This window comes from Nycticebus coucang, chromosome 1 (genome assembly GCF_027406575.1).
Source record: "Nycticebus coucang isolate mNycCou1 chromosome 1, mNycCou1.pri, whole genome shotgun sequence".
Taxonomy (NCBI): Eukaryota; Metazoa; Chordata; class Mammalia; order Primates; family Lorisidae; genus Nycticebus; species Nycticebus coucang.
Genome location: NC_069780.1, coordinates 57531399 through 57556637, shown reverse-complemented (window position 1 = coordinate 57556637; position 25239 = coordinate 57531399). Strand labels below are relative to the sequence as shown.

The 25239-nt window shown below is 38.0% G+C and overlaps 1 protein-coding gene across 1 annotated transcript; it reads left to right on the top strand.

Moving 5' to 3' along the window:
• Positions 1 to 213: 213 nt before the first annotated feature.
• On the top strand, positions 214 to 24903 carry LOC128590316 (uncharacterized; the record flags this gene model as incomplete). Its single annotated transcript, XM_053597647.1, is given in 2 exon segments — positions 214 to 297; positions 22882 to 24903. Coding segments are annotated over 2 exon segments (2106 nt in total), but the record flags the coding sequence as incomplete, so codon positions are not given.
• Positions 24904 to 25239: the final 336 nt, after the last annotated feature.

Genomic DNA, 25239 nt, shown 5'->3' with positions numbered 1-25239 from the left:
ATGGGAAATTGACCTAGGCATAGGAAATGGGGGTTCTGTATTCATTCATACGTGCAAGGTGAAGGGACACCAAGACGCTGGTGTCTCGCTAGCAATTGTCCGGCTCCTTTGGCTATTGGAGCCTCCGGTGGTGGTGGTGGTGGAGGTGGGGTTGGGGCGAGGTTTTTATCCAGTGAATCTATTTAGTTTATTTATCTAAACCAGATAAACTAAATGGGGCCTACCCCCTTGCCCACCCTCCAGCCCGCTGGTTCCTCAGCCTGCTGCCACCGCACCAAGATAGCCAAGGCAGAGGCGGTAGGTTCTCCAGCTCAGCTGGGCTGAGCTAGCTGGGGCGCCACGACGCCACCTATCCTGTATCACCGTGAACATATTTACACTCAATAAATACTATTTATAAATGTGTGTATTTCATTCCTTAATAACAGCAATAATATTTGACAATAAATTGAATGCCAAAAGATAACAAAATATTAAACAGGGCTCAAGAATACATTTACAAAAGCTTTAAGACCTTTAGGTAGTATGTGTAATATGTGCATACAATTTTCTTGGCATCTATTCTATCATTTCAATGTCAGATATCCATGAAAATTGCCCCAATTTTCAAATTACAATTAGAGCAAATAAAACATATTTTTAAAATAGTATATGGAAACATTACTATGCCACATAATGGACATAGATTGGTTCTGAAGAAAGCACAACTTTAGAGAATACAAAATTGACTTGCAATTAATAGATTATTATGATACAGAAATATAATTAAAGAAGAGAAATACATTAAAAAGTATATAGCAGAGGTAATGCAGGACAAGTGCTGTCCCAGCCTGCTTGAGGAGGGAGGTGGGGGTGGGGACAGGTGGCACAGACTGGCTGCCTCCGCCTGGCGGTGTTTATGCGGTGGCAGCCAGCGGAGAAACCAGCAGGCTGGAGGGTGGGCAGGCAGGGAGGGCCCATTTCCTAGGCCTGGGAATGAAAGCAATTGTAGCCATTCATTTGCGACCCAGACACGTCCCAGACACACTAAATGTAACCACCAAGCCCCGCTAAAGCCCTGCTAAATGTAACTGCCCAGGGCCCCAAGCCATGATATATACCCCTAGACAAAGAGCCTAGAGACAGACAGAGAGGGAGAGAGCAAACTTTTTCCTCCCTACGTGGTGTTTTTCTCTCTGCCAGGAGCTCTGGCTCTTCTACATTCTTTTCTGTAAATAAATCCTGTCTTACCACTGATCTGTGGTCAGCGGATTCATTCTTGGAATCACCAAGAGCAAAACTGGTATCAGAAGGGGCAGTGCCAGTGGCTCACTGAGGAGGGTACCAGCCCCATATACCAAGGATGGTGGGTCCCAACCCAGTCCAGGCAAAGTTGCAACAAAAAATAGCTGGGTGTTGTGGGGGGCGCCTGTAGCCCCAGCTACTCGGAAGGCTGAGGCAAGCGAATCACCTAAGCCCAAGAGCTGGAGGTTGCTGTGAACTGTGACTCCACAGCACTCTACCCAGGACGACAAAGTGAGACTGTCTCAAAAACAAACAAAAAAATTATATAGCAGAAAGAATGCAGTTTGCAGTTTGACTACCAGAGAGGTTCCCCACATACGAAAATAACCTAATCATAAAGTAGCTTACTAGATGTCATCGACTGACTTGTGTCCCTTCCCCCTCACCAAATTCGTATGTTACATTTGTACCCTCAGTACCTGAGAATGTGACCTTATTTGAAAATAGTGTTTTTGAAGATGTACTTAGTTAAAATGAAGTTGTTAGAGTCTCCAAAGACAGGCACTCTTTTAAAAGAAATTTGGACACAGTAAGGACGTGAAGATGAAGGCAGATTGTGGTGAAGCTTCTACAAGCTCAGGAACATCAGATATTGTGAGCAAACTCTCAGAAGTTAGGGAAAAACATGGAACAAATCTTTTCTCACAGCCCTTAGAAGGATCTAACCCTGATTATACCTTAATTTTTGACTATTAGCCTTCAAAACTATGAGACAATACATTTCCATTAAGACATCTAGCTTGTTGTATTTTGTTACAGCAGCCCTAGCAAGTTAATGTACTAAAAATTAAAGAAAAACTAGTCTTCAATAATTATTCTAACATAATTTTAATTTATTTTTGCTTTTAAGTAGTTGGATGTACTAGATAATTATTAGCTGTTTATTCCTGATCAAAAAAAAAAATTGATGATGCCAAGTCTTTTGGAAAGTCTAATAAACTATTTTTAACTCTTTCCACATATGAACTAGTCCAAATAAGATATATCCATATGTGTACTTTACATAGTGGATTTCACTAAAATTTGTCTGATCAGCTCCATCATGCTAATGAGCTATAGTTAATTATAAATGCTATTAAAGCTGCATTTTATATAAAAAGATGATTATAATTATGAATTGAATATTTCATTTTATTTGATTGACAGCAGAAAATTTAGTAGATTACATTAAAAGCATATCACATACTAATAAATTACTTACATTTATGTAAAAATCTTTTTTGCATAAATACATAAGCAGTTAAGGTATATCAGCTCTTCTGAATTTTTGAAGTAAAATCATCTATGAACCCTTTTTTCTTATAGGGAAGTAAACGAAAAAAATTATAATAAGTTTTCAAGAACCTATGTATCTTATTTTACCAGAAAATAGGAGAAAGATCTTTCTCTTTAACAGGCAAGAAAGGGAGATTTACAGAGTATGATATTCAGCTTTTCCTGAAAAAAAAGATAACTTTAACTGTTTCCTTCCTAGAGAAATGGAAAGGAGTTATGATGATTCAAAGTGTTACACAGAACTAATAAAATAAAACTTTGATATATTTTTTTAATTTAACTGGGTGTACCCGTTTTCAATATAAGTCTCAAAGGCACTATTGCTATGATCTCTAGCAAGGTCTACAAGAGCTATTCAAATATATGACCAGATGATAGCATTGTAGGAAGAAAAACATCATCATGTTTATTTATAAAAATTTGCTCTAAAAATGAAGCTTATTATGAAAATAATAAGCTTTACCAATATTTTATGTGTGCATTTATTCTAGAGGCCTCTGTAGTCTTCCTGTAAGCAAATAAAAACAAGGTTTCCTAAGCATGGCAGATCACCTAAAACATTAAAAAGGTTACCAAATGTATCCTCATATTTTATTCATGTGTAGTTTGTTGGAGTATGCTGCAATTTTTGTGCACAAGGTTAATGTAATTCAAAGCTTACCTAAACAAGTGTTTTTAGTTTTAAAAGAGTTCATAAATAATACTGCAAAAGAAAATACTAGTAATACTAGAAAAAATAATTAACATCTCTCCAAATAAAGAAAACATATTTTCCTCTAAATTATATGTGGTTTTGTCAACACTCTAATAATATAAAAACAGGGATAACAACTACACCTGATTGAAAGCATATAAAAAAACTAAAAAGTTCAAAATGATGATTTAAAGCAGCAGTTCTCAAATTGTGGGTGGCGACCCCTTTGGCGGTTGAACGACCCTTTCACAGGGGTTGCCTAAATACATCCTGCATATCAGATGTTTACATTATGATTCATAACAGTAGCACAATTACAGTGCTACTGTAGCAAAGAAAATAATTTTATGGTTGGGGGTCACCATGACATGAGGAACTGTACTAAAGGGTCGTGGCATTAGGAAGGGTGAGAACCACTGATTTAAAGGCAGAGTTTGTATACAAACACCAAAGGTAAACATTTTGCATTGTGCATGACAATACTGTCTAATAATACATCAACGGCCAACCAAGTAATGTGTGTGTGTACTTTGGGAAAAATGTGTAAAAATATGGTAAAAATTTTTAGAGAACTAAAAGTGGCTCAGTGGCCATAGCTCAGTGGTTAAGGGGCCAGCCACAGGCACTGGGGCTGATGTGTTGGAACTGGCCCATGTCTGCTAAACCACAATGATGACAACAACAACAACAAAAAAAACAAAATAGCCGGGCATTGTCGAGGGTGCCTGTAGTCCCAGCTACTTGGAAGGCGGAGGCAGGAGAATCACTTAAGCCCAAGAGTTTGAGATTGCTGTGAGCTGTGATGCCACAGTACTGAGTACAACATAGTGAGACTCTGTCTCAAAAAAATAATAAATAAATAAAAATAACTGAGAAAATCAAAGAAATAATATATTTCACTCTATACTCTATTCTCTGATCTCTAGTCTTTCTTGATATTTATCTTTTCTCTGCAACTTTTCATAGTTTTTATTTTAAAAATAAAAATGGGAGAAGAAGGTTGAATAGGTAGATTACTAAGGATGTTTAGAGCAATAAAAATACTCTGTGTGATACTGTCATGATGGATACGTGTTACTATACCTTTGTACAAATGTATAGATGTACAACACCAAGATCAAACTCTGATGTAATCAATGGACTTTGAATAATAATTATGTGTCTGGATAGGTTCATTAACTGTAACAAATATACTGTAGTAAGAGATGTTGATAATTGGGGTGATTCTACATGTGTAGGGACTAGGGGTATATGTGAAATCTCTGTGCCTATCTCAATTGTACTAGGAATTTAAAACTGATTTAAAAAAGTAATTTTTAAAAATACATATACACTGTTATATTAATAGTGCAACATTGTGTTTTCCTTAAGTCATCTTAAAAATACTTTGTTTTTTTTTTGTCTTATGATTTTTATAAAACAACATGATGACTATTCTACAATTAATTCTTATTTCCTTTTACCATGACATAAAATACTATTGTAACAATGTGCCACAATTTATCTTTCCTTTCTAGTTGATGGATACTGTTGTTGTTTTTTTTAATTCTTTTTTTTTTTTTTTTTTTTTAGCAACAGGAAGTAATGTCTTCCTATACATGTTTTCTTGCCCAGTGTAAAAGATTTTCTCTGGCTTATTAACTTAATTTTATATGTTTGTGTATCTATTACAGATATCAATGAAATTAGTATATCTTGAAGAATAGCATAATAATAGTGAAATATGTGTAAACTGATTATCATTAATTATTTCACAGATATGTGTTCAAATAATTTTATTGGTAAGTGTCTGACAATAATACATGGGGTCTACAACTTTGATTGGAGACCTGAAAAAGAACCTATCAAGAATCTGCTTAGTTCTTATGACTTTACTATCTCAATAATTTTAGCAATGTCCACTTAGGACAAAAGATCTACCCAACAGCTCTGTTTATTATATAGTAAATAAATATATAAATAGTTAGATACGACTTCTTTCACAAGTATTTGTGTCTCATCAAAATTACTGTCTGCTGCACTTTGTAAAACTCAGAACTTTGGCATCAGATTGGAAACTGTTTCCTCATTTCTTGTTTTACATAGATTTTCACATAGTACCTGCTTTTTATCATGACAGCCATTAGAAACTCAAAATTGCTAAAATGGAGCATCATTAAAAATAATGGCCTAACGATATTAAAAATGTGGTGACTCTGAGTGGGAGTCTCCTATCATGCCAATCAACTGTCACTGTGGTTGTTGAAAATTTAAGATACCCTAATGTGTCCCTGTGAATTTTATAAATTCCCCAGGTGTTTGGAGACACTGGGCTCTGCATTATCAAGCTCTTAAATCTATGCAGTTGTGCAAGAAAACATTGATAATAGCTACTTTGTGCTGAATGTTTATTATCTAACAATTCTTTTGCACATGAATTTGAACTTTCATATCAACACTTCATGATGATAATTTTCACCCTTACCATTCTGAAGAAAAATAAATCAAGGTGTTACACAGGTGGTTATTCCAGATCTGGGTATTTGAAACGGTGGATGTCCTGGCCTTTCCTATTACACCATGTCTCTCTTCACTAACATAGGCCTAATTCACGAACAAGATAAGAAGTAACAGGAAATGCTGATGAGAACTCTGAACGAATGAGAACCAACTAATTAAAGCCCATCTGTAGAATATAAAAAATTTAGCTATTTTGTGATGCTATCAGTTTCTCACCACTGTACTAAAGCGCCATTTTAAAAGTGAGTGAGTGCCATGCCCCACTGTCTATCTAATGTCTATGACGGTATGGAACAGAGGTAGATACTTTTCATCATAGCCTTCAATGAGATAGAAAATAATTGTCACTAGAAAGTCTTCTGTATGTAAGAATACAGCATAAAATCTCATGGCAAAATAATCTTCTGACACCTCTGTTCATCATATTTCTATTTACTGCAGCTTCTTATATTACTCCATATTGAGGACTATACCAGTAGAGTCCAATTGATTACATTGATAATCAAACCATTTTTAAAGTACTTCACTTGTCTCCTTATCAGATAGGCTTGTATTATAAAGCAAGGCATAGTTCTCTAATGGAAGTATGGCCAAATAAATACCCCCCCCAAAAAAAAAATAAAATAAAATAAAAACATAGCTAAAGCATCCCCTATCAAATCTATGCCAAGCAGTAAACTTGAATTATCCTATTTTAAACCAACACACAAAGAATATAATGATATAGGTAATATATGCAAGGTCACAGGCAAATAAACAGTAGACCCAGAACTCGAAGTCATGTTTTTCACACCAAACTTTAAGGCTATTGCTGTCCTGGCATTTCATACTTTAAAATCTTCTTTAACTCATACATTTTTTTTCAGTAGATTTTTAGATTGATTTTTGTTAGATAAATTATTCATCAGATTACACAAACATTTTAATTGCTTTATGTACATGGGTGATAATATCAGACACAAATATTTATATTCAAATCCATTCTTAACAGTTGGGTTCTTCTCTCACTGCATGTAGGAGGCTGCTTGTAAGACATGCCAAGCTTGTTATTTAAAAAGAAAAAAGAAATTCATACTATTTTGACAATTTATGGACATAATTCCAGATATGTATATTTGGCCAAGGCCTGCACATACAACTGATTAAGATGTTATATTAATTTAATCAGTCAAAATTAGTCATACTTATAACTAGAGAATATTACATAACTTCACAGAAATAACATGTATAATTAAGCTCTCTTTTTCTCCACTCTTATTTTACTCACTCTTTCAATGTTCTGAAAACCAGTCCTGTTTTTCAGCTCCTAGACAGAAATAACCATCTTAAAGGTCTTCAGTGGCTTTTCAAAACTAAATTAACAATATTTTTCAGCCTTTGATATGCTTGACATAGTTCCAATTTTAGAATCCCTAGCTGCTCCATGAATTTGTTTCCTAAGTTTTAACCTTAAAAACAAGCCATAAAGATTGGTAGAAACCTCTCTTGTGTCTTGTACAAACATAATAGGAGTAAGGATTCTTTAACTCATTTACATGTATATTTGTCTAATTTTATCTATTAGATCTTTACCCTTGGGGACTAAAGAATCTAATTTTTTGTAACAACAACAATAATAACTCCATAAGTACTTGTTGAACTAATTAACTACTTGAGACAAAACAAAATTTCTGTAGAATTTGACATTATTGCTCAAATCTCCTTATAATTCTACCATTAATTTCTCCTGAGATAACCCATTCTTTTGGTTCCTTACCTAGCATGTTTATTATTTTTCTTTCATGGACCCATTATATTTTTCCTTTATACATATTTTGATCATATTCTAACTAACATTTATGGTTTTTGCTGTCATTCTATACACTTTTCTTTTTAGAAATCCTATCCCATGTTTTTACATGTGCTATTTTACAATTCTAAGCCAAATCTCTTTCTCTCTCTCTCGTAACTGACAACTATCTTATCATTTTAGAGTATTGATAATTAAATTTCTATTTCCTTACCTATATTACTCAGTCACAGAAAGATAAATAACACATTGTTCTTACATTTATGAGCTATAAAAGTTGAGTTCATCAAAATAGAATTTGGTTGACTGGATTCTGGATTTTATTGAAGCAGGGGAAGTTGTTTAGTGGATACAAATTACAGCTGATGGGAGTGTTCTATAGCATTGCAGCATGAAGGTTATAATTACTTATAATTTGTTGTATATGTTTTACTATTTAGGAGAGAAGATTTTGAATGTTCTCAGGATGTAGAAATAATAAAGTTTGCAGCATCGTATGTTGATTACTCCAAGTTGGTCATTACTCATTGTATACATGTATCAAAATACCACTCTATACTCCACAAATATGTATAACTACTATGTGCCAAGAAAAGTAGAAATAAAAAGTAAAATACAATAAGATATGCCAGTAATACACCTATGAAATAGTGGACAAGAATGATTGTGGTGGGAGAGTGTAATAAAACCCATCTCAAGATGACGCAATCTATTTTGTACTAAAGTTCATAAAATCAGTAAGAGTGGATATATTATCAGATAAAGTTCTAGAAAATTTCACTCATTACTGTTGTTGGAAAGAATTAGGTTGACAGAGCATAGAGGTTATTTGGGGTTGAGATTAAGAAGATGGCTTAAAAGCAGATACTCTCATGACTAATTCATGTCCTACGAGATACAAGAGCAACTAGTTATGTCAGCATGTTTATTTCCTGTCTGAAAAGAAATTTGGAAAGGAATGGTTAAAGAAATTTTACAGAAATAAACAAAGAGTTAGAATAATACAGCAATTAAGTGAAATAACACAAGATTCCCTGAGGACATCCAGAAAAACTAAGAATAGGATGAATACATTGGGGTTCCAGGAAGATTCTACTGTCTTGACTGTAATCAAAATAGGTACTTCGGCAGGGAGGAGACAACATGGCTGACTGAAGCCAGCTTTCCACAGAGGCTCCCGTCCAGAAGGAGAGTTAAAGGACAAAAATTCAGCAAGTAACCTGGTGGATTTGAGCTGCATTAAGAGAGAAGGTTGAAGAACACACGTCAACCCTGCTGAGGCGAGCTGCGACCACAAGGATACAAACAAAAGGTACAAAATCCATCACCAAGCGGACGGGAGTCCCGTCCCCCATGAGAACAGCTCAGAGTGCCCCACAAACAACCGGGCAGAGTTCAAAGGTCCTCCCACTACACTCCATGGGAGAGACCCTCTAAAAACTGGACCTACCTCCCCTACTAGGGTGCCACAGAGTCCTCCTGCCAGGCATAAAACTGTATAAACTGTATATACTTTCTACCTGGAATTCTGAGCTCCCAGCACTCCCCTTCACTCACACTGGGGTCTGGAGGCCAGTCCCGGTCGGTCGGCGGAGAGGGACCGCACTGAAGTGGCAGTTCCCTGAGGCACAGTGTGACAGCCGTCTTTTGGTGACAATACGGCCAGGCATAAAACTGTGTAAAACTGTGTGCGTTCTCTGCCCGCAACCCCAGGCTCCCAGCACTCCCTGCACTCCCCTCTGCTCTAACTCCAAGGTCTGGAAGCCTGCCCCCCAGGGGTCCAGACTCTTGGGTGATTGCTCGAGGGGTGTAGACAGTGCTGGGCTGCAGCCAGTCTGTGCAGACTCTGGGGTACGGGAGCGGAGAGAGGACAGAGGACAGTTGGCTAGAGGGGAGCTACATGGGAGCAGCAGTTGCCTGAGCCATAAAGCAGCAGCCCTCTTTTGCTAGCAATACGGCTCACTACCAATATTCTGAAGCCACACCTCCTATCTCCCTGGGCAACCAGAGACTCTGAGTTTGCCTGAGGCAACTCCAACTGAGTTTGCCTGAGGCAACTCCAACTTGCAAACCAGGGAAACTCCCGGGGGAGGGCTGACCCAGAGGTCTGCTTTACTAAACCTAAGACAAACCTGGCCTTCAGGGGATCGTCAGCCTATAGACAGTACAAGAGCAAAGACAAGCTGATTTGGAACTCAATTCAGCTTCTCTTCTGCAGGGGAACCACTGAGTTGTTCTGTTCTGTTCTGTCAGTAACAATAATCAGGGGCGAGACTGGACCTGAGTGAAAACTCTTCAACCTTCATCAAGCACCTGAGGTGGTCAGGCCTCACCTCCTCCTGCTAGAGAGAGGCAGAGCGCAGCAGCCTGGTAGACTTCCTTGTGATTCAGGCAGGTACAAACTCCTGGAGTACCGATTCACCACAGGAAACTGGGTCAGCCAACTGCAGGGCTATCAGTGACTGGGTGTGAAGTGGTGCAAGGTGGGGAAGGAGGCAGCAACCTTCCCAGACTGATTTATTGGCTGGGTGGCTTCTCCTGACTCCACGCAGCACTGGAGTAAGCCACAGCACAGTAGTCACTAGACCCCTGTGATCCAGTTCCCAGAAACCTCTTAAACTCTCTCACCCGAGACAGGTGCAGACTGAGACAATTGATTTGGACCATTTTGAACTGAACCAACCGCCTGAGGACAAATCAGGTGGTGCCCTGGGTGCATGGTGGTAGGAAGGTTTGATTTTTCTTTTCCAATTATTTGCCGGTGGGGGGCGGGGTGACTTAATTGCTAATATTTCTCCACAGCTGAGACTTCAATCCAAAGTATCTGTTTCACTAGGGTGGAACAGAAACCAGCTAAAAACAAGACAGAACCGCTTAGCCCCACCACACCAGACAGGGCCCCAGTTTCTCAGGCCACAACACTGTACAGGACCTCGACAAAGCCCCAGGGGAAAAAATCAGAGGGAGTAAAACAACCATGGGGCAGAATCAGCGGAAAAACTCTGGTAACATGAATAACCAGAATAGATCAACCCCCCCAAGGAAAGGTATGGCAGATGCAATTGACGATCCCATTCATAAACAACTGGCTGAGATGTCAGAAATCGAATTCAGAATTTGGATTGCAGACAAGATGAACAAAGTGGAATTAGGAATTCAAGGAGAAATTCAAAAGTTGTCTCAAGAATTTAACGAATTTAAAGACAAAACCACCAAAGACTTAGACACACTGAAGCAAGAATTTGCAGCCCTCAAAGATATGAAAAATACAGTAAAATCCCTCAGCAACAGAATGGAGCAAGCAGAAGAAAGGATTTCTGACATCGAAGATGAAGCCTTTGAATACTCCCAAACTCTCAAAGAGGAAGAGAAATGGAGAGCAAAAACAGATCATTCTTTCCGAGAGCTCTGGGAATATTCGAAGAAGGCGAATATCTGAATCATAGGAGTTCCAGAAACAGATGAAGTGGCCTCGCTGGGCACAGAGGCCCTTCTGCATCAAATTATGAAACAGAATTTTCCAGACATGCCTAGAGATTCTGAAATTCAGATAGTGGACAGCTTCAGAACCCGAGCATGACTCAACCCCAATAAGACATCCCCAGGCATATCATAATTAACTTCACTAAAGTTAATATGAAGAAGAAAATCCTCAAAGCTGCCAGGAGAAACAAAACCATTACCTTCAAAAGGAAGAATATTAGAATGACTGCAGATCTCTCTGCTGAAACTTTTCAAGCCAGAAGAGGGTGGTCACCGACTTTTAATCTCCTAAAGCAAAATAACTTTCAACCCTAGATCTTGTATCCAGCTAAACTGAGTTTCATTTATGATGGAGAAATTAAATACTTTAATGACATTCATATGTTGAAGAAATTTGCCATAATCAAACCAGCTCTTCAGGATATTCTCAGACCTATCCTCCATAATGACCAACCCAATCCTATATCACAAAAGTAAACTCACTCAGAAACTTCGGATCAAACTCCAATTTCCACACTGGCGAAAGGATTAAAAATGCCCACTGGACTTTTGAAAAACTCAATACCCAAAACTTTACCGGACTTATCAATATTCTCCATTAATGTGAACGGCTTAAACTGTCCTCTAAAGAGGCACAGGTTAGCTGATTGGATACAAAAACTCAGGCCAGATATTTGTTGCATACAAGAGTCACATCTTAACTTAAAAGACAAATACAGACTCAGGGTGAAAGGATGGTCATCCATATTTCAGGCAAATGGTAATCAGAAAAAAGCAGGTGTTGCAATTTTATTTGCAGATACAATAGGCTTTAAACCAACAAAAGTAAGGAAGGACAAGAATGGTCACTTCATGTTTGTTAAGGGTAATACTCAATATGATGACATCTCAATTGTTAATATCTATGTACCCAACCAGAATGCACCTCAATTTACAAGAGAAACTCTGACAGACATGAGCAACTTGATTTCCTCCAGCTCCATAATAGTCAGAGATTTCAACACTCCTTTGGCAGAGTTGGATAGATCCTCCAACAAGAAGCTGAGCAAACAAATCTTAGATTTAAACCTAACCATCCAACATTTGGATTTAGCAGACATCTACAGAACATTTCATCCCAACAAAACTGAATACACATACTTCTCATCAGCCCAAGGAACTTACTCCAAAATTGATCACATCTTAGGTCACAAGTCTAACCTCAGTAAATTTAAAGGAATAGAAATTATTCCATGCATCTTCTCAGAACACCATGGAATAAAACTTGAGCTGAGTAACAACAGGAATCTGCATACTCATACAAAAACATGGAAGTTAAATAACCTTATGCTGAATGATAGCTGGGTCAGAGATGAGATTAAGAAAGAAATCGCCAATTTTTTGGAACAAAACAACAATGAAGACACGAACTATCAGAACCTCTGGGACACCGCAAAGGCATTTCTAAGAGGGAAATTTGTAGCACTGCAAGTCTTCTTCAAGAGAACAGAAAGAGAGGAAGTTAACAACTTAATGGGACATCTCAAGCAACTGGAAAAGGAAGAATATTCCAACCCCAAACCAAGTAGAAGAAAAGAAATACCAAAATTAGAGCAGAATTAAATGAAATTGAAAACAAAAGAATAATACAACAGATCAATAAATCAAAAAGCTGGTTTTTCGAAAAGGTCAATAAAATAGATAAACCTTTGGCCAACCTAATCAGGAAAAAAAGAGTAAAATCTCTAAACTCATCAGTCAGAAATAACAAAGACGAAATAACAACAGACTGCTCAGAAATCCAAAAAATCCTTAATGAATATTACAAGGAACTTTATTCTCAGAAATATGAAAATCTGAAGGAAATTGACCAATACTTGGAAGCACGTCACCTTCCAAGACTTAGCCAGAATCAAGTGGAAATGTTGAACAGGCCCATATCAAGTTCAGAAACAGCATCAACCATACAAAACCTCCCTAAAAAGAAAAGCCGGGGACCAGATGGTTTCACATCTGAATTCTACCAAACCTTTAAAGAGGAATTAGTACCTATATTACTCAACCTGTTCCAAAAGGTAGAAAAAGAAGGAAGACTACCCAACATGTTCTATGAAGCAAACATCACCCTGATCCCCAAACCAGGAAAAGACCCAACAAGAAAAGAAAATTATAGACCCATATCACTAATGAATATAGATGCAAAAATATTCAACAAGATCCTAACAAACAGAATCCAGCAACACATCAAACAAATTATACATCATGACCAAGTTGGTTTTATCCCAGGATCTCAAGGCTGGTTCAATATACGTAAATCTATAAATATAATCCAGCACATAAACAAAGTAAAAAACAAAGATCAGAGAAAGCTTTTGATAATATCCAGCATCCCTTCATGATCAGAACACTGAAGAAAATCGGTATAGAAGGGACATTTCTTAAACTGACAGAGACCATCTACAGCAAACCCACAGCCAATATCATATTGACTGGAGTTAAATTGGAATCATTTCCACTCAGATCAGGAACCAGACAAGGCTGCCCATTGTCTCCATCGCTTTTTAACATTGTAATGGAAGTTTTAGCCACTGCAATTAGGGAAGAAAAGGCGATCAAGGGTATCTATATAGGGTCAGAAGAGATCAAATTTTCGCTCTTTGCAGATGATATTATAGTATATCTGGAAAACATTAGGGACTCTACTACAAAAACTCTTAGAAGTGATCAAGGAATACAGCAGCGTCTCAGGTTACAAAATCAACATTCATAAATCGGTAGCCTTTATATATACAACAATAGTCAAGTTGAAAAAACAGTTAAGGACTCTATCCCATTCACAGTAGTGCCAAAGAAGATGAAATATTTGGGAATTTATCTAACAAAGGACGTGAAAGATCTCTATAAAGAGAACTATGAAACTCTAAGAAAAGAAATAGCTGAAAATATTAACAAATGGAAAAACATACCATGCTCATGGCTGGGAAGAATCAACATTGTTAAAATGTCTATACTACCCAAACCAATATATAATTTCAATGCAATCCCTATTAAAGCTCCACTGTCATACTTTAAAGATCTTGAAAAAACAATACTTAGTTTTATATGGAATCAGAAAAAACCTCGAATAGCCAAGACATTACTCAGAAAGAAAAACAAAGCAGGAGGAATTACGCTACCAGACCTCAGACTATACTACAAATCAATAGTGATCAAAACAGCATGGTATTGGCACAAAAACAGAGAAGTAGATGTCTGGAACAGAATAGAGAACCAAGAGATGAATCCAGCTACTTACAATTATTTAATCTTTGACAAGCCAATTAAAAACATTCAGTGGGGAAAATATTCCCTATTTAACAAATGGTGTTGGGTGAACTGGCTGGCAACCTGTAGAAGACTGAAACTGGACCTACACCTTTCACCATTAACTAAGATAGACTCTCACTGGATCAAAGATTTAAACTTAAGACATGAAAGTATAAAAATACTAGAGGAGAGTGCACGGAAAACCCTTGAAGAAATCAGGATGGGCGAGTATTTTATGAGGATGACCCCACCCCCCCCCAGGCAATTGAAGCAGCTTCAAAAATACACTACTGGGACTTGATCAAACTAAAAAGCTTCTGCACATCCAAGAACATAGTAAGTAAAGCAAGCAAACAGCCCTCAGAATGGGAGAAGATATTTGCAGGTTATGTCTCTGACAAAGGTTTAATAACCAGAATTCACAAAGAACTCAAACGCATTAGCAAGAATAGAACAAGGGATCCATCGCAGGCTGGGCAAGGGATTTGAAGAGAAACTTCTCTGAATAAGACAGGTGTATGGCCTTCAGACATATGAAAAAATGCTCATCATCTTTAATCATCAGAGAAATGCAAATCGAAACTACTTTGAGATACCATCTAACTCCAGTGAGACTAGCCTATATCACAAAATCCCAAGATCGGAGATGTTGGCGTGGATGTGGAGAAAAGGGAACACTTTTGCACTGCTGGTGGGAATGCAAATTAATAGATTCCTTTTGGAAAGAGATATGGAGAACACTTAGAGATCTCAAAATAGATTTTCCATTCAATCCTGTAATCCCTCTACTGGGCATATACCCAGAAGACCAAAAAGCACATCATAACAACGATATTTGTACCAGAATGTTTATTGCAGCTCAATTCATAATTGCTAAGTCATGGAAGAAGCCCAAGTGCCCATCGATCCATGAATGGATTAATAAATTGTGGTACATGTACACCATGGAATATTATGCAGCTTTAAAGAAAGATGGAGACTTTACGTCTTTCATGTTTACATGGATGGAGCTGGAACATATTCTTCTTAGTAAAGTATCTCAAGAATGGAAGAAAAAGTACCCAATGTACTCAGCCCCACTATGAAACTAATTTAGGCTTTTCACATGAAAGCTATCTATAACCCAGTTATAACCTAAGAAAAGGGGGAAGGGGGAAAGGGAGGGGAGGGAGAAGGGAGGTGGGTAGAGGGAAGGGGATTGGTGGGATTACACCAGCAGTGCATCTTACAAGGGTATATGTGAAACTGTAAACGGTCTGTGAAGCTAGTGAATGATGCCCCATGATCATATCAATGTACACAGCTATGATTTAATAATAATAAAAAAAATAGGCACTTCCCTTATCACTGATTTCAGGGATAATACAAAAATTTTTTTATTCCTGCTGCCTGGAATAAAGTGTATATCTAAAAACATGGAAATATATGCCTTTTCATATATATTCATATACTATTTAATAAATTATAGTTAAATGACAATAATATAACATGTTTAATTAATCATAGTTATTGACAATAACACAAACATTTCCATGATTGTAAAATATGTCTTAGATGAATAGAAGTAGGTGGAAAGAAAGTGAATAAAATGGCATGAATTAACCTATTAGATGTCAAATATTCTGAAATAGAAGGAAGGCCAGAAGTTACCCACCATTATTGCAATAGTAAATCCATCTGAATACATAAAGAGACTTCAGCAAAACAGCATGAACCGAAAGAGTCCAAAACTACCATAATGATTTTAATATTTTAGAAACTATAACAAAAATTAAAATGTGGTATCAGTTTTTACCCAACATAAGAACTAAATATTGTATATTATAATTAATAATATTTTGTATTTATGAAGTATGCTCTCTTATTATTTGTTAGGGAGTTAATTTGGGATCGTTTACATTGGTGCATATTTTGACAATGCCTATGTGTTGACATTTTCCTCTAAGTCCTTTTAATTAGTGGCATATCCTTTATATGTCCATGAAAGTATTCTGGATTAGAAATAAATCCATTATTACTTCACAGTATATAAGTGGGCTGGTACCATCTTCTCCACTGCCTACTATTGAGGTGACACAAAATGAGTCAGGTCAAATACTCCATATCAGTGGTACAGCCTCTCTATAGATGTTAGTGAGACAAAATATTTTTTCTGCTTTTTTAAAAAAGATAGATAGAGTTGCAATTTCCACAGAAGTCTTCTTCATAAAGTCTTTCCCCAGACTGATAAATTCAAGGGTTTTCCTTACTTTCTTCATGGATTTTTATTGTTTCATGCCTGAGATTTAAATCTTTTATCCATCTTGAATCAAATTTTGTAAGTAGAGAAAGATGTGGGTCCAGTTTCAGTCCTTTACATGTGTTTACCCAGTACCCATTTATTGAATAAGGATTCTTTTCCCCAGTGTATGTTCTTGTTGGACTTATCAAAGATAAGGTGTCTTTAAGATGTTAGTTTCATCTCAAGATTTTCTATTCAGTTCCAAATTTGATGTCTCTATTTTTGTGCCAATATCATGCTGTTTTGATCACTATGGTATTGTAGTATACCCTAAATTCTGGTAAAATGATGCCCCAGCTTTGTTTTTTGTTACTAAGAATTGCCTTTACTATACAGGTTTTTCTCTGGTTTTATACAAAATATAGAATTGAATTATTTTTTCCAAATCTTCGAAGTATGATGATGGTATTTTGATGGGGATTGCATTGAATCTGCAGATTTTTTGAGGAAGTATAGACATTTTCACAATATTGATTCTTCCCAGCCATGAGCATGATATGCTCTTCCATTTGTCAATATCTTCTGCTATTTCTTTTCTTAGGGTTTTATAATTATTTTTTGTAGAGGTACTTCAAAGTACTTCTTTTGTTAGGTATATTCTAGATATTTCATTTTTTTTTAAAGCTGCAAGGACACAAGAAAATTGTGTCCTTAATTAGCTTCTCAACTTGGCTATTGTTGGCATATAAAAAGGCTACTAATTTGTGGACATTAATTTTATACCCTGAAACATCACCTTTTTCTTTTTTTTTTTAATCACTTCCAGGAGTATTATGGTTGAGTCTTTGGGGTTCTTTAAGTATAAGGTCATATCATTGGCAGAGAGCAAGTGGTTGACTTCCTCTGCCCCCATTTGGATTCCCTTTATTTCCTTCTACTGCCTGATTGTAGGCTAGAACTTCCAGCACTATGTTGAATAGCAGTGGCGATAGAGAACAACCTTGTCTGGTTCCAGTTCTGAATGGAAATACTTACAGTTTTACTCTATTCAATATAATATTAGCTGTGGGTTTGTCATAGATGGCTTCAATCACTTTAAGAAATGTACCACCTATGCTTATATTCTTAAGTGTTCTAACTAGAAAAGGTTGCTGAATTTTATCCAATGCTTTGTCTGCATCTATTGAAAGGATCATATGATCTATATTTTTGCTTCTTTTGATATGGTGAATTACGTTTATGGACTTGCATATGTTAAACCAGCCTTACATCCCTGGGATGAAACCTACTTGATCCCAATGTATGAGTTTTTAATGTGTAGCTGTAATGTGTTGGCTAGGATTTTAGTGAAAATTTTTGAATCTATATTCATTAGTGAAATTGGTCTTAAGTGCTCCTTTTTAGTTGGGTCTTTTCCTGGTCTTGGTATCAAGGTGATGTTTGCTTCATAGAACATGGAGGAGATTCTTTCCTTCTCAATTTTTTTGAATAATTTCTATAGCATGAGTATAAGCTCTTCTTGAAGGTTTAATAGAATTCTGATGTGAAGCTAAATAAACAAATGGGACTTAATTAAACTGAATAGTTTCTGTATAGCTAAGGAGACAACAACCAAAGCAGACAGACAACCTTCGAATGGGAAAAGATATTTTCGTCTTATGAACTGGACAACAGCCTGGTAACTACGATCTACAGAGAACTCAAATTAATCAAACAAAAAAAGAGCCAACAATCCCATTTATCACTGTGCAAGAGACATGAATAGAATTTTCTCTGAAGAAGACAGACAAATGAGTAATAACCTTTTGAAAAAATGCTGATTGTCCCTAATCATCAGAGAAATTCAAATCAAAACTATCCTGATACACCACCTGACCCCAGTGAGAATGTCTCATATCACAAAGTCTCAAAGCTGCAGATGCTGGTGTGGATGTGGAGAAAAACGAACACTTTTACACAGCTAGTAGGACTGCAAACTAATACAACCTGTTTGGCAGGAAATATGGAGAATTCTCAAAGAACTCAAATTAGACCTCCCATTTGACCCTACAATCCCATTAGTAGGCATAAAAATTCCTTTTATCTTAAGGACATTTGCACTAGAACTGTGTATTGCAGCTCAGTTTATAATTGCCAAAATGTGGAAACATCTTAAATGCCCACCAACCCAGGAATGGATTAACAAGCTGTGGTATTTATATACCATGGAATACTGTTCAGCCATTAAAAAGGATAGAGAATTTACATCTTTGTATTAACCTGGATGGAAGTGGAACACATTCTTTTAGTAAAGCATCACAAAAATGGAGAAGCAAGCAGATAGTGTACCCAATTCTAATATGAAGGCAGTAGATGAGCTATCACAAGAAATAGAGTAGGGGAATGAGGGAGCAGGGAGGAGAAGGAGAATGGGGGGTCATGGTGTATAGCACCATCACACACTTCTTGAGGGCGGGACACAATTAGAAAAGGCACATTACCATTACCTAACAACGGCAATCAGGGTAAACTAATTCTTTGTACCTTCAATGAATCCCAAACAATAAAAAATAAATAAATAAAAATAAAAAGATAATGAAGGGAGGTATTCCTTTCCACAATTAAACAAGTCTTACTGGATACATTAAACCCCTGAATACTTTTTGCTGTCTAAATGCAATCTCCAGTCTCACCAGAAGAGAGAGAGCCCAAGTGTTCCTTATTTAAATCTAGAGATACCTCCAAGTTCTGGGATTTCATGCCTTTTGATATGTAAATTCCAAAGAAGACAATTCTCTAGTGTCTCTTGCCCTTTAGGATTAATTTAAAGGCCTCCCCTGAGCTATAATTGTTTAGGAGCATTTTATTATTCCTTCAAATCATTAGAGCAATTAAGTAGACAAATGGCTACAGAGCAAATGTTCTGGCTCTGTGAAGAGTCTCAGAAGGTTAGAGCTTTTGCAGAAGTACTGAGAGATCTAGGAAATTTTATTTTCCTACCTATGGAATTAGAAATTCAATGATATTTTTAATCAAGGATTGCTAAAACCTGCTTCAGGGATACATTTACCAAATATTATTTATGAAGTTGCAAACAACAAAAAGCAGGGGTTGAAAAAATATCATGCTATTGGTTGTAATCGCAAAACTAGAATTATAGTTTTTAAAATTTTGGAAGACTAAATACATTCTCCTACATTTTCAGGTAAGTACATTTCTAAGCAACAGTCTTTAAGGATTCCACTAATTTTATTCAATTCAACCTTCTATGACAATATACTAGATCTTCATGCCTCATATATACCCATTCATTCTAACTTAATGAAAATCCACCTACCTTCGGAATTCTCACAAAATTAATCTCCTTTTTTTGTTGTTATTTTTAAACCATGCTCACCATATGTGAGTAGATTTAGCTTTACTCTTGATTTCTGATATGGAGATGCTTTCTGATTTTTTATCATAAAGGCACATCCTTCATATATATAATTCAGAGTTGAATTTTAAAATATAATTAATGAGAATACTGAACTGCTTCATCATTTTATCTCTTTAATCTTATTTAATAACATTTCACCCTTTCTAACAGCAACTTCTATTTTATTCAATATCTTCAAAACTCAAATTAGAAAGAGAAAACTTTGATGTAAGGTTTCTTTTGATAGAAGATCACAGGGTATGAACTTGTCTGAATACTTCTCATTGCAGGCTGAAACACTATTTCATTTGCATTTTATTGTTATGTGACCTAAACAAGTTTTCCTGCAAGGACAACAGCCTGACAGTGACATTGATATTTTTTTCAACCCCGGCTTTTTGTTGTTTGCAACTTCATAAATAATATTTTTTCAGTCCAGGAATGTTTGTTTGGCTTCTTGTTGTATCTTCTTTTTTTTTCCTTTTCCTACTGATATTTTACATTTCTCTGCTGAGATTTTTATTTACTGCAACTATGTTTCATTAAGGATAATTACAGGTTCTTTAAGATGTTTGCTAATGTCAACATCTTGTTTATTTCAGTTTTGGACTCGGTTATAATTTTTTGCATGGGGATGTGTCACAGTTTTTCTTCATACTTCATTTAATGTTTTATTGTATTCTTGAAACTAAAATGTTAAGTTGTGGATATTCTGGTTTTATTCTAGTAAGTACTTTCTTAATTTTGGCAAAAAAATACTTACCTGTGTTCAAATTACAAAATGCTTCTTAAGTGGCAACTCTGTTCACCTCTTAGATCGTGTTCCTTTAACTAGGCTAATTCACTCACGTATGGCTCAACATTCAGCCAAAATGTGAATAGGCCTGCTTTGGAAATTCATTTTTAGCTCTTTCCCTGCTGAAGTTCTTCACCGTTTACAATTGCACAGCTTCTTTTTTCTGGTTTCCCATGACAGAAAAAGGTGGCCTTCTTTGAATGTACCCCCTCAGATACTGTATGCATCACATGAACTGCTTCTACCTCCAGGTTGTAGTCTTGGAAACACACAGGCTCTTTTTTTCTCCCCATCCCGTCTCTTCTCACTGAAATGTGATACACATAATTACATCACTCTGATGAAGAGTTTTCAACTGTACTTGGGAAGCCATTCTAAGAAAAAATGCCTGAACATCTGCAACCTTGAAAAAACAAAAAAGAAAAACAAAACAAAAATGGTCAAAACTAGGAAATTGCCTTGAACCTTTTAACTGGGCAAGACCCTCCAAAATACCTTGTTTTACTGCTTTGCAGTCTGTTTTTTTCTCTTTCTTATTAGGTTACAACTCAAAGTGTGTGAACATATTTTTGTTTCCGTTCACTCTTCGGGACTTTCATGTAGATGTTTTCTACATTGTCTCCATGTTTTTAAAACTATTTTGTTTTTACAATAGATATCATACTTGGTGGTTTTTAGTCCATCATACAGGAATCAGAGTCGATCTCTCTTACCAAAAAACCAAAAATGACATTTTCAAGGACAGAATCCATTTGGGAAGTATTTTTATGGATTGACCAAAAAAATGAATTATTATGTTGTCTTTAAAATTAGAGATGATGATTTCTTGCTTCTATGAATGTTCACTATAGTCACATTTTTAATTTCATTGAAACAATATTTTGTTCCCTGAAATACAGTGTTCAATATTTATCAACTCTGAGGACTCACAAATATAAGTATAGCATTAGGACAACATCAATTTTAATGAAAGAATGATCAATCTTTTATATATTTTTTAATCTATAAAATGGGAATAGAATTTTCTGTTACATTTCTATTAAATGAAATTACATATGCAAATTACATAATAAAGTTTCTGAAACACAATAGGTACTTTTAAAATAGATATCATATACTGTAACTGCTATTTATTCTCAAGAAAAAAAGTACTTTTAGAAATGTATTTAGGTTTAATAAATAACAACTTACTTCAGAGTAATTGAAAATTGATCTGTGCTACTATTGAAAGAAAATATTACCATGAGAATATGACCACCTCTCACTCCCTACCATAGGAATGTGACCACCTCTCACTCCCTACCATAGGAATGTGACCTTTTGTAACTGTTCCAGAAGATAGCTCCCCGAGCTAAAGCGAATGTTTATTGTTAAAGACAAATATTTGACTGTTGATCTTATCTTAAGACAGTTGAATAATGAACCAGAGTTCTTCTTATCTGGTTAGAGCCCCAGCTATGTCTATTCCCTCTTACTTTATGATTAGAGCCCATGCCATGTCTGCTATTCCCGCCTACTTTGTAGTTTTTGCCTTTATAAGCTTGTAAAAACTGCTGTGCGGGGCTTGACTCCTCGGCTTCTAAAAGAGTTGTGGGTCAAGCCCCGGCATGCAGGAATAAAAATCCTCTTGTATTTTTGCATCAAGCGACGTCTCTTGCGGTTGATTGGGGTGGTCAGAGCTCCGGGCAGAGTGGGGGGTTCTGCCCCAAGTCTTTCATTTGGGGGCTCGTCCGGGATATAACGACCACCCCTCACCTGCAGAGTCGACCTTGGAGGTAAGAAAGGGGTACCCCGAAAACTGTCTAGTCTGTGTCTTCAGTCCTTTTGTTTGACTTTGTGTGCGCGCTTTCGATTTCGCAGCAGTTCGGCACCTCGTGAGAGTGGCCGGACAGTGGTCGGTAGACGTGCCCAGAGGACCACAGGCTGAAACCCTGGGGGACGCCCCAGGAATTGAGGAGAACCAGGGACGCCTGGTTGTCTCCTGCTGTAAGGGCGCTGGTCGAGTCTGGTTGTTTGATCAAAAATTACGGGAAACGCACCCGTCTGATTCTGTTATAGGCTTGTGAAGGACCAAGTGTGGTAGGTGGGTCCTTGTACCTGTAATATTTCTGTTATTCCTGTTATTTGTGTTTCTGACATATCCACTGACGATGGACAGACTGTGACAACCCCTCTGAGTTTAACTCTAGATCATTGGACTGAAGTGAAGAAAAGAGGTGGTGATCTGTCAGTAGAGGTTAAAAAAGGCCCATGGCAGACTTTCTGCTCCTCGGAGTGGCCTACTTTTAATGTCGGCTGGCCCTCAGGAGGAACCTTTGACTTATCTCTTATTTTTGCTATTAAAGAGATTGTTTTTCAGAGAGGACCGGGAGCCCATCCGGATCAACAACCTTACATCATAGTCTGGCAGGACCTGGTGCAGAATCCGCCCCCCTGGGTCCGGCCGTGGACTGCCACATCCCGGCCCCCGTCTAATCCTCAGGTGCTCGCTGTCCAATCTTCCAGTCCCAGAAAAGGGGGCAACAGTTCGGACCCCCCTAAGAAGATATACCTGGAAATCCAGACTGATCATCTTTTCCTCGACCCTCCACCCCATCCTCCCCCATACCCTCCTGCCTTGGCTCCTGTCAGGGGGCAGGGAGGACCAGCATCGCCGGATCCGGCGATTGCCCCCTCTGCACCCCCAGGGGAACCTTCACTGGGGCCCGCACAAGGTACCAGGAGTCACCGCCGGGGAGGAGTGTCTCCCGACACTAATGTTGCCCTACCCCTGAGGGCATACGGCCCCCTGCCAGTGGCAACAGATGAGGGACCACCTCCTCTCCAGCCCCTCCAGTACTGGCCATTTTCTTCCGCAGACCTGTATAACTGGAAAATTAATCACCCCCCTTTTTCAGAAGACCCCCAACGCCTGACTGGGCTGGTAGAGTCCCTGATGTTCTCTCATCAGCCCACACGGGATGACTGCCAGCAGCTCATACAGACTCTCTTCACTACTGAAGAGAGGGAGAGGATTTTACTAGAAGCTAGGAAGAATGTACTCGGGGCGGACGGGCGTCCTACCCAGCTCCCCAACATCATCGAGACTGCCTTTCCCCTCTCCAGACCAGACTGGGATTTCAACACGGCAGAAGGTAGGGAGCGACTGTCAGTCTATCGCCAGGCTCTAGTGGCTGGCCTCCGTGGGGCGGCAAGACGCCCCACTAATTTGGCTAAGGTAAGAGAAGTAATACAGGGGGCCACGGAACCCCCCTCCGTGTTTCTTGAGCGTCTAATGGAAGCTTTTAGGCATTACACCCCATTTGACCCTGCCTCTGAAGGACAGAGGGCTTCCGTGGCTATGACTTTCATAGGGCAGTCAGCTGTAGACATTAAAAGAAAGCTGCAGAGAATTGAAGGATTGCAGGACTATACCTTGCAGGATTTAGTTAAGGAAGCTGAGAAAGTATACCATAAAAGAGAAACTGAGGAATAAAAAGAGCAGAGAAAGGAGAAAGAGAGAGAAGAAAGGGAAAATAAGAGAGACCGAAGACAGGAGAAAAACTTAACACGGATTTTGGCCGCAGTAGTAGGGGAGAAGAGCCAGGAACAGACCCAAGGTAGAACTAAGAAGTCAGGTAGCCTGGGCAACCGCATCCCGTTAGATAAGGATCAATGTGCCTACTGTAAGGAAAAGGGGCACTGGGCCAGGGAATGTCCTAAAAAAAAAAAGAAAGAACTCTCCAAGAAAGTACTGGCCTTAGAGGAAGAAGAAGATTAGCGGGGACAGGGCTCGGAACCCCTCCCCGAGCCTAGGGTAATACTTAAGGTGGAGGGGAAGCCAGTTGAGTTCCTTGTAGACACCGGAGCTCAACACTCAGTCCTACTTGAACCATCAGGACCCGTCTCCAAGAAAAAATCCTGGGTTGTAGGGGCCACAGGGTATCAGCAGTACTCATGGACTACCCGAAGATCAGTAGATCTGGGAGTGGGACGGGTAACCCACTCGTTCTTAATTATCCCTGAGTGCCCTACGCCCCTCCTCGGGAGAGATTTACTCACCAAAATGGAAGCCCAAATTACTTTTACTCCTGATGGCCCAGAGGTAACCCAAAATAAGAGGGTAACAGCCCTGACCATGCGTTTAGAGGATGAACATAGACTCTTTGAAAAGCAGCGGGAGAAAGGGACTAGTCTCGTAAATGACTGGCTAGAAAAATATCCCGGGGCATGGGCCGAAACTGCTGGAATGGGACTGGCCGCAGAAAGGCCGCCTATATTCATAGAACTCAAAACTACTTCCACTCCTGTGGCAGTGCGCCAATATCCTATGACTAAGGAAGCTCGGGAAGGAATTAAGCCTCACATTCAGCGTCTCCTACAGCTGGGCATACTAGTAAAATGCCAGTCACGCCCTTATTACCCGTCAAGAAACCCGGCACAGGAGACTATCGCCCTGTGCAGGACTTAAGAGAAGTAAACAAGAGGGTGCAAGACATCCACCCCACCGTGCCTAACCCTCATAATCTATTAAGCT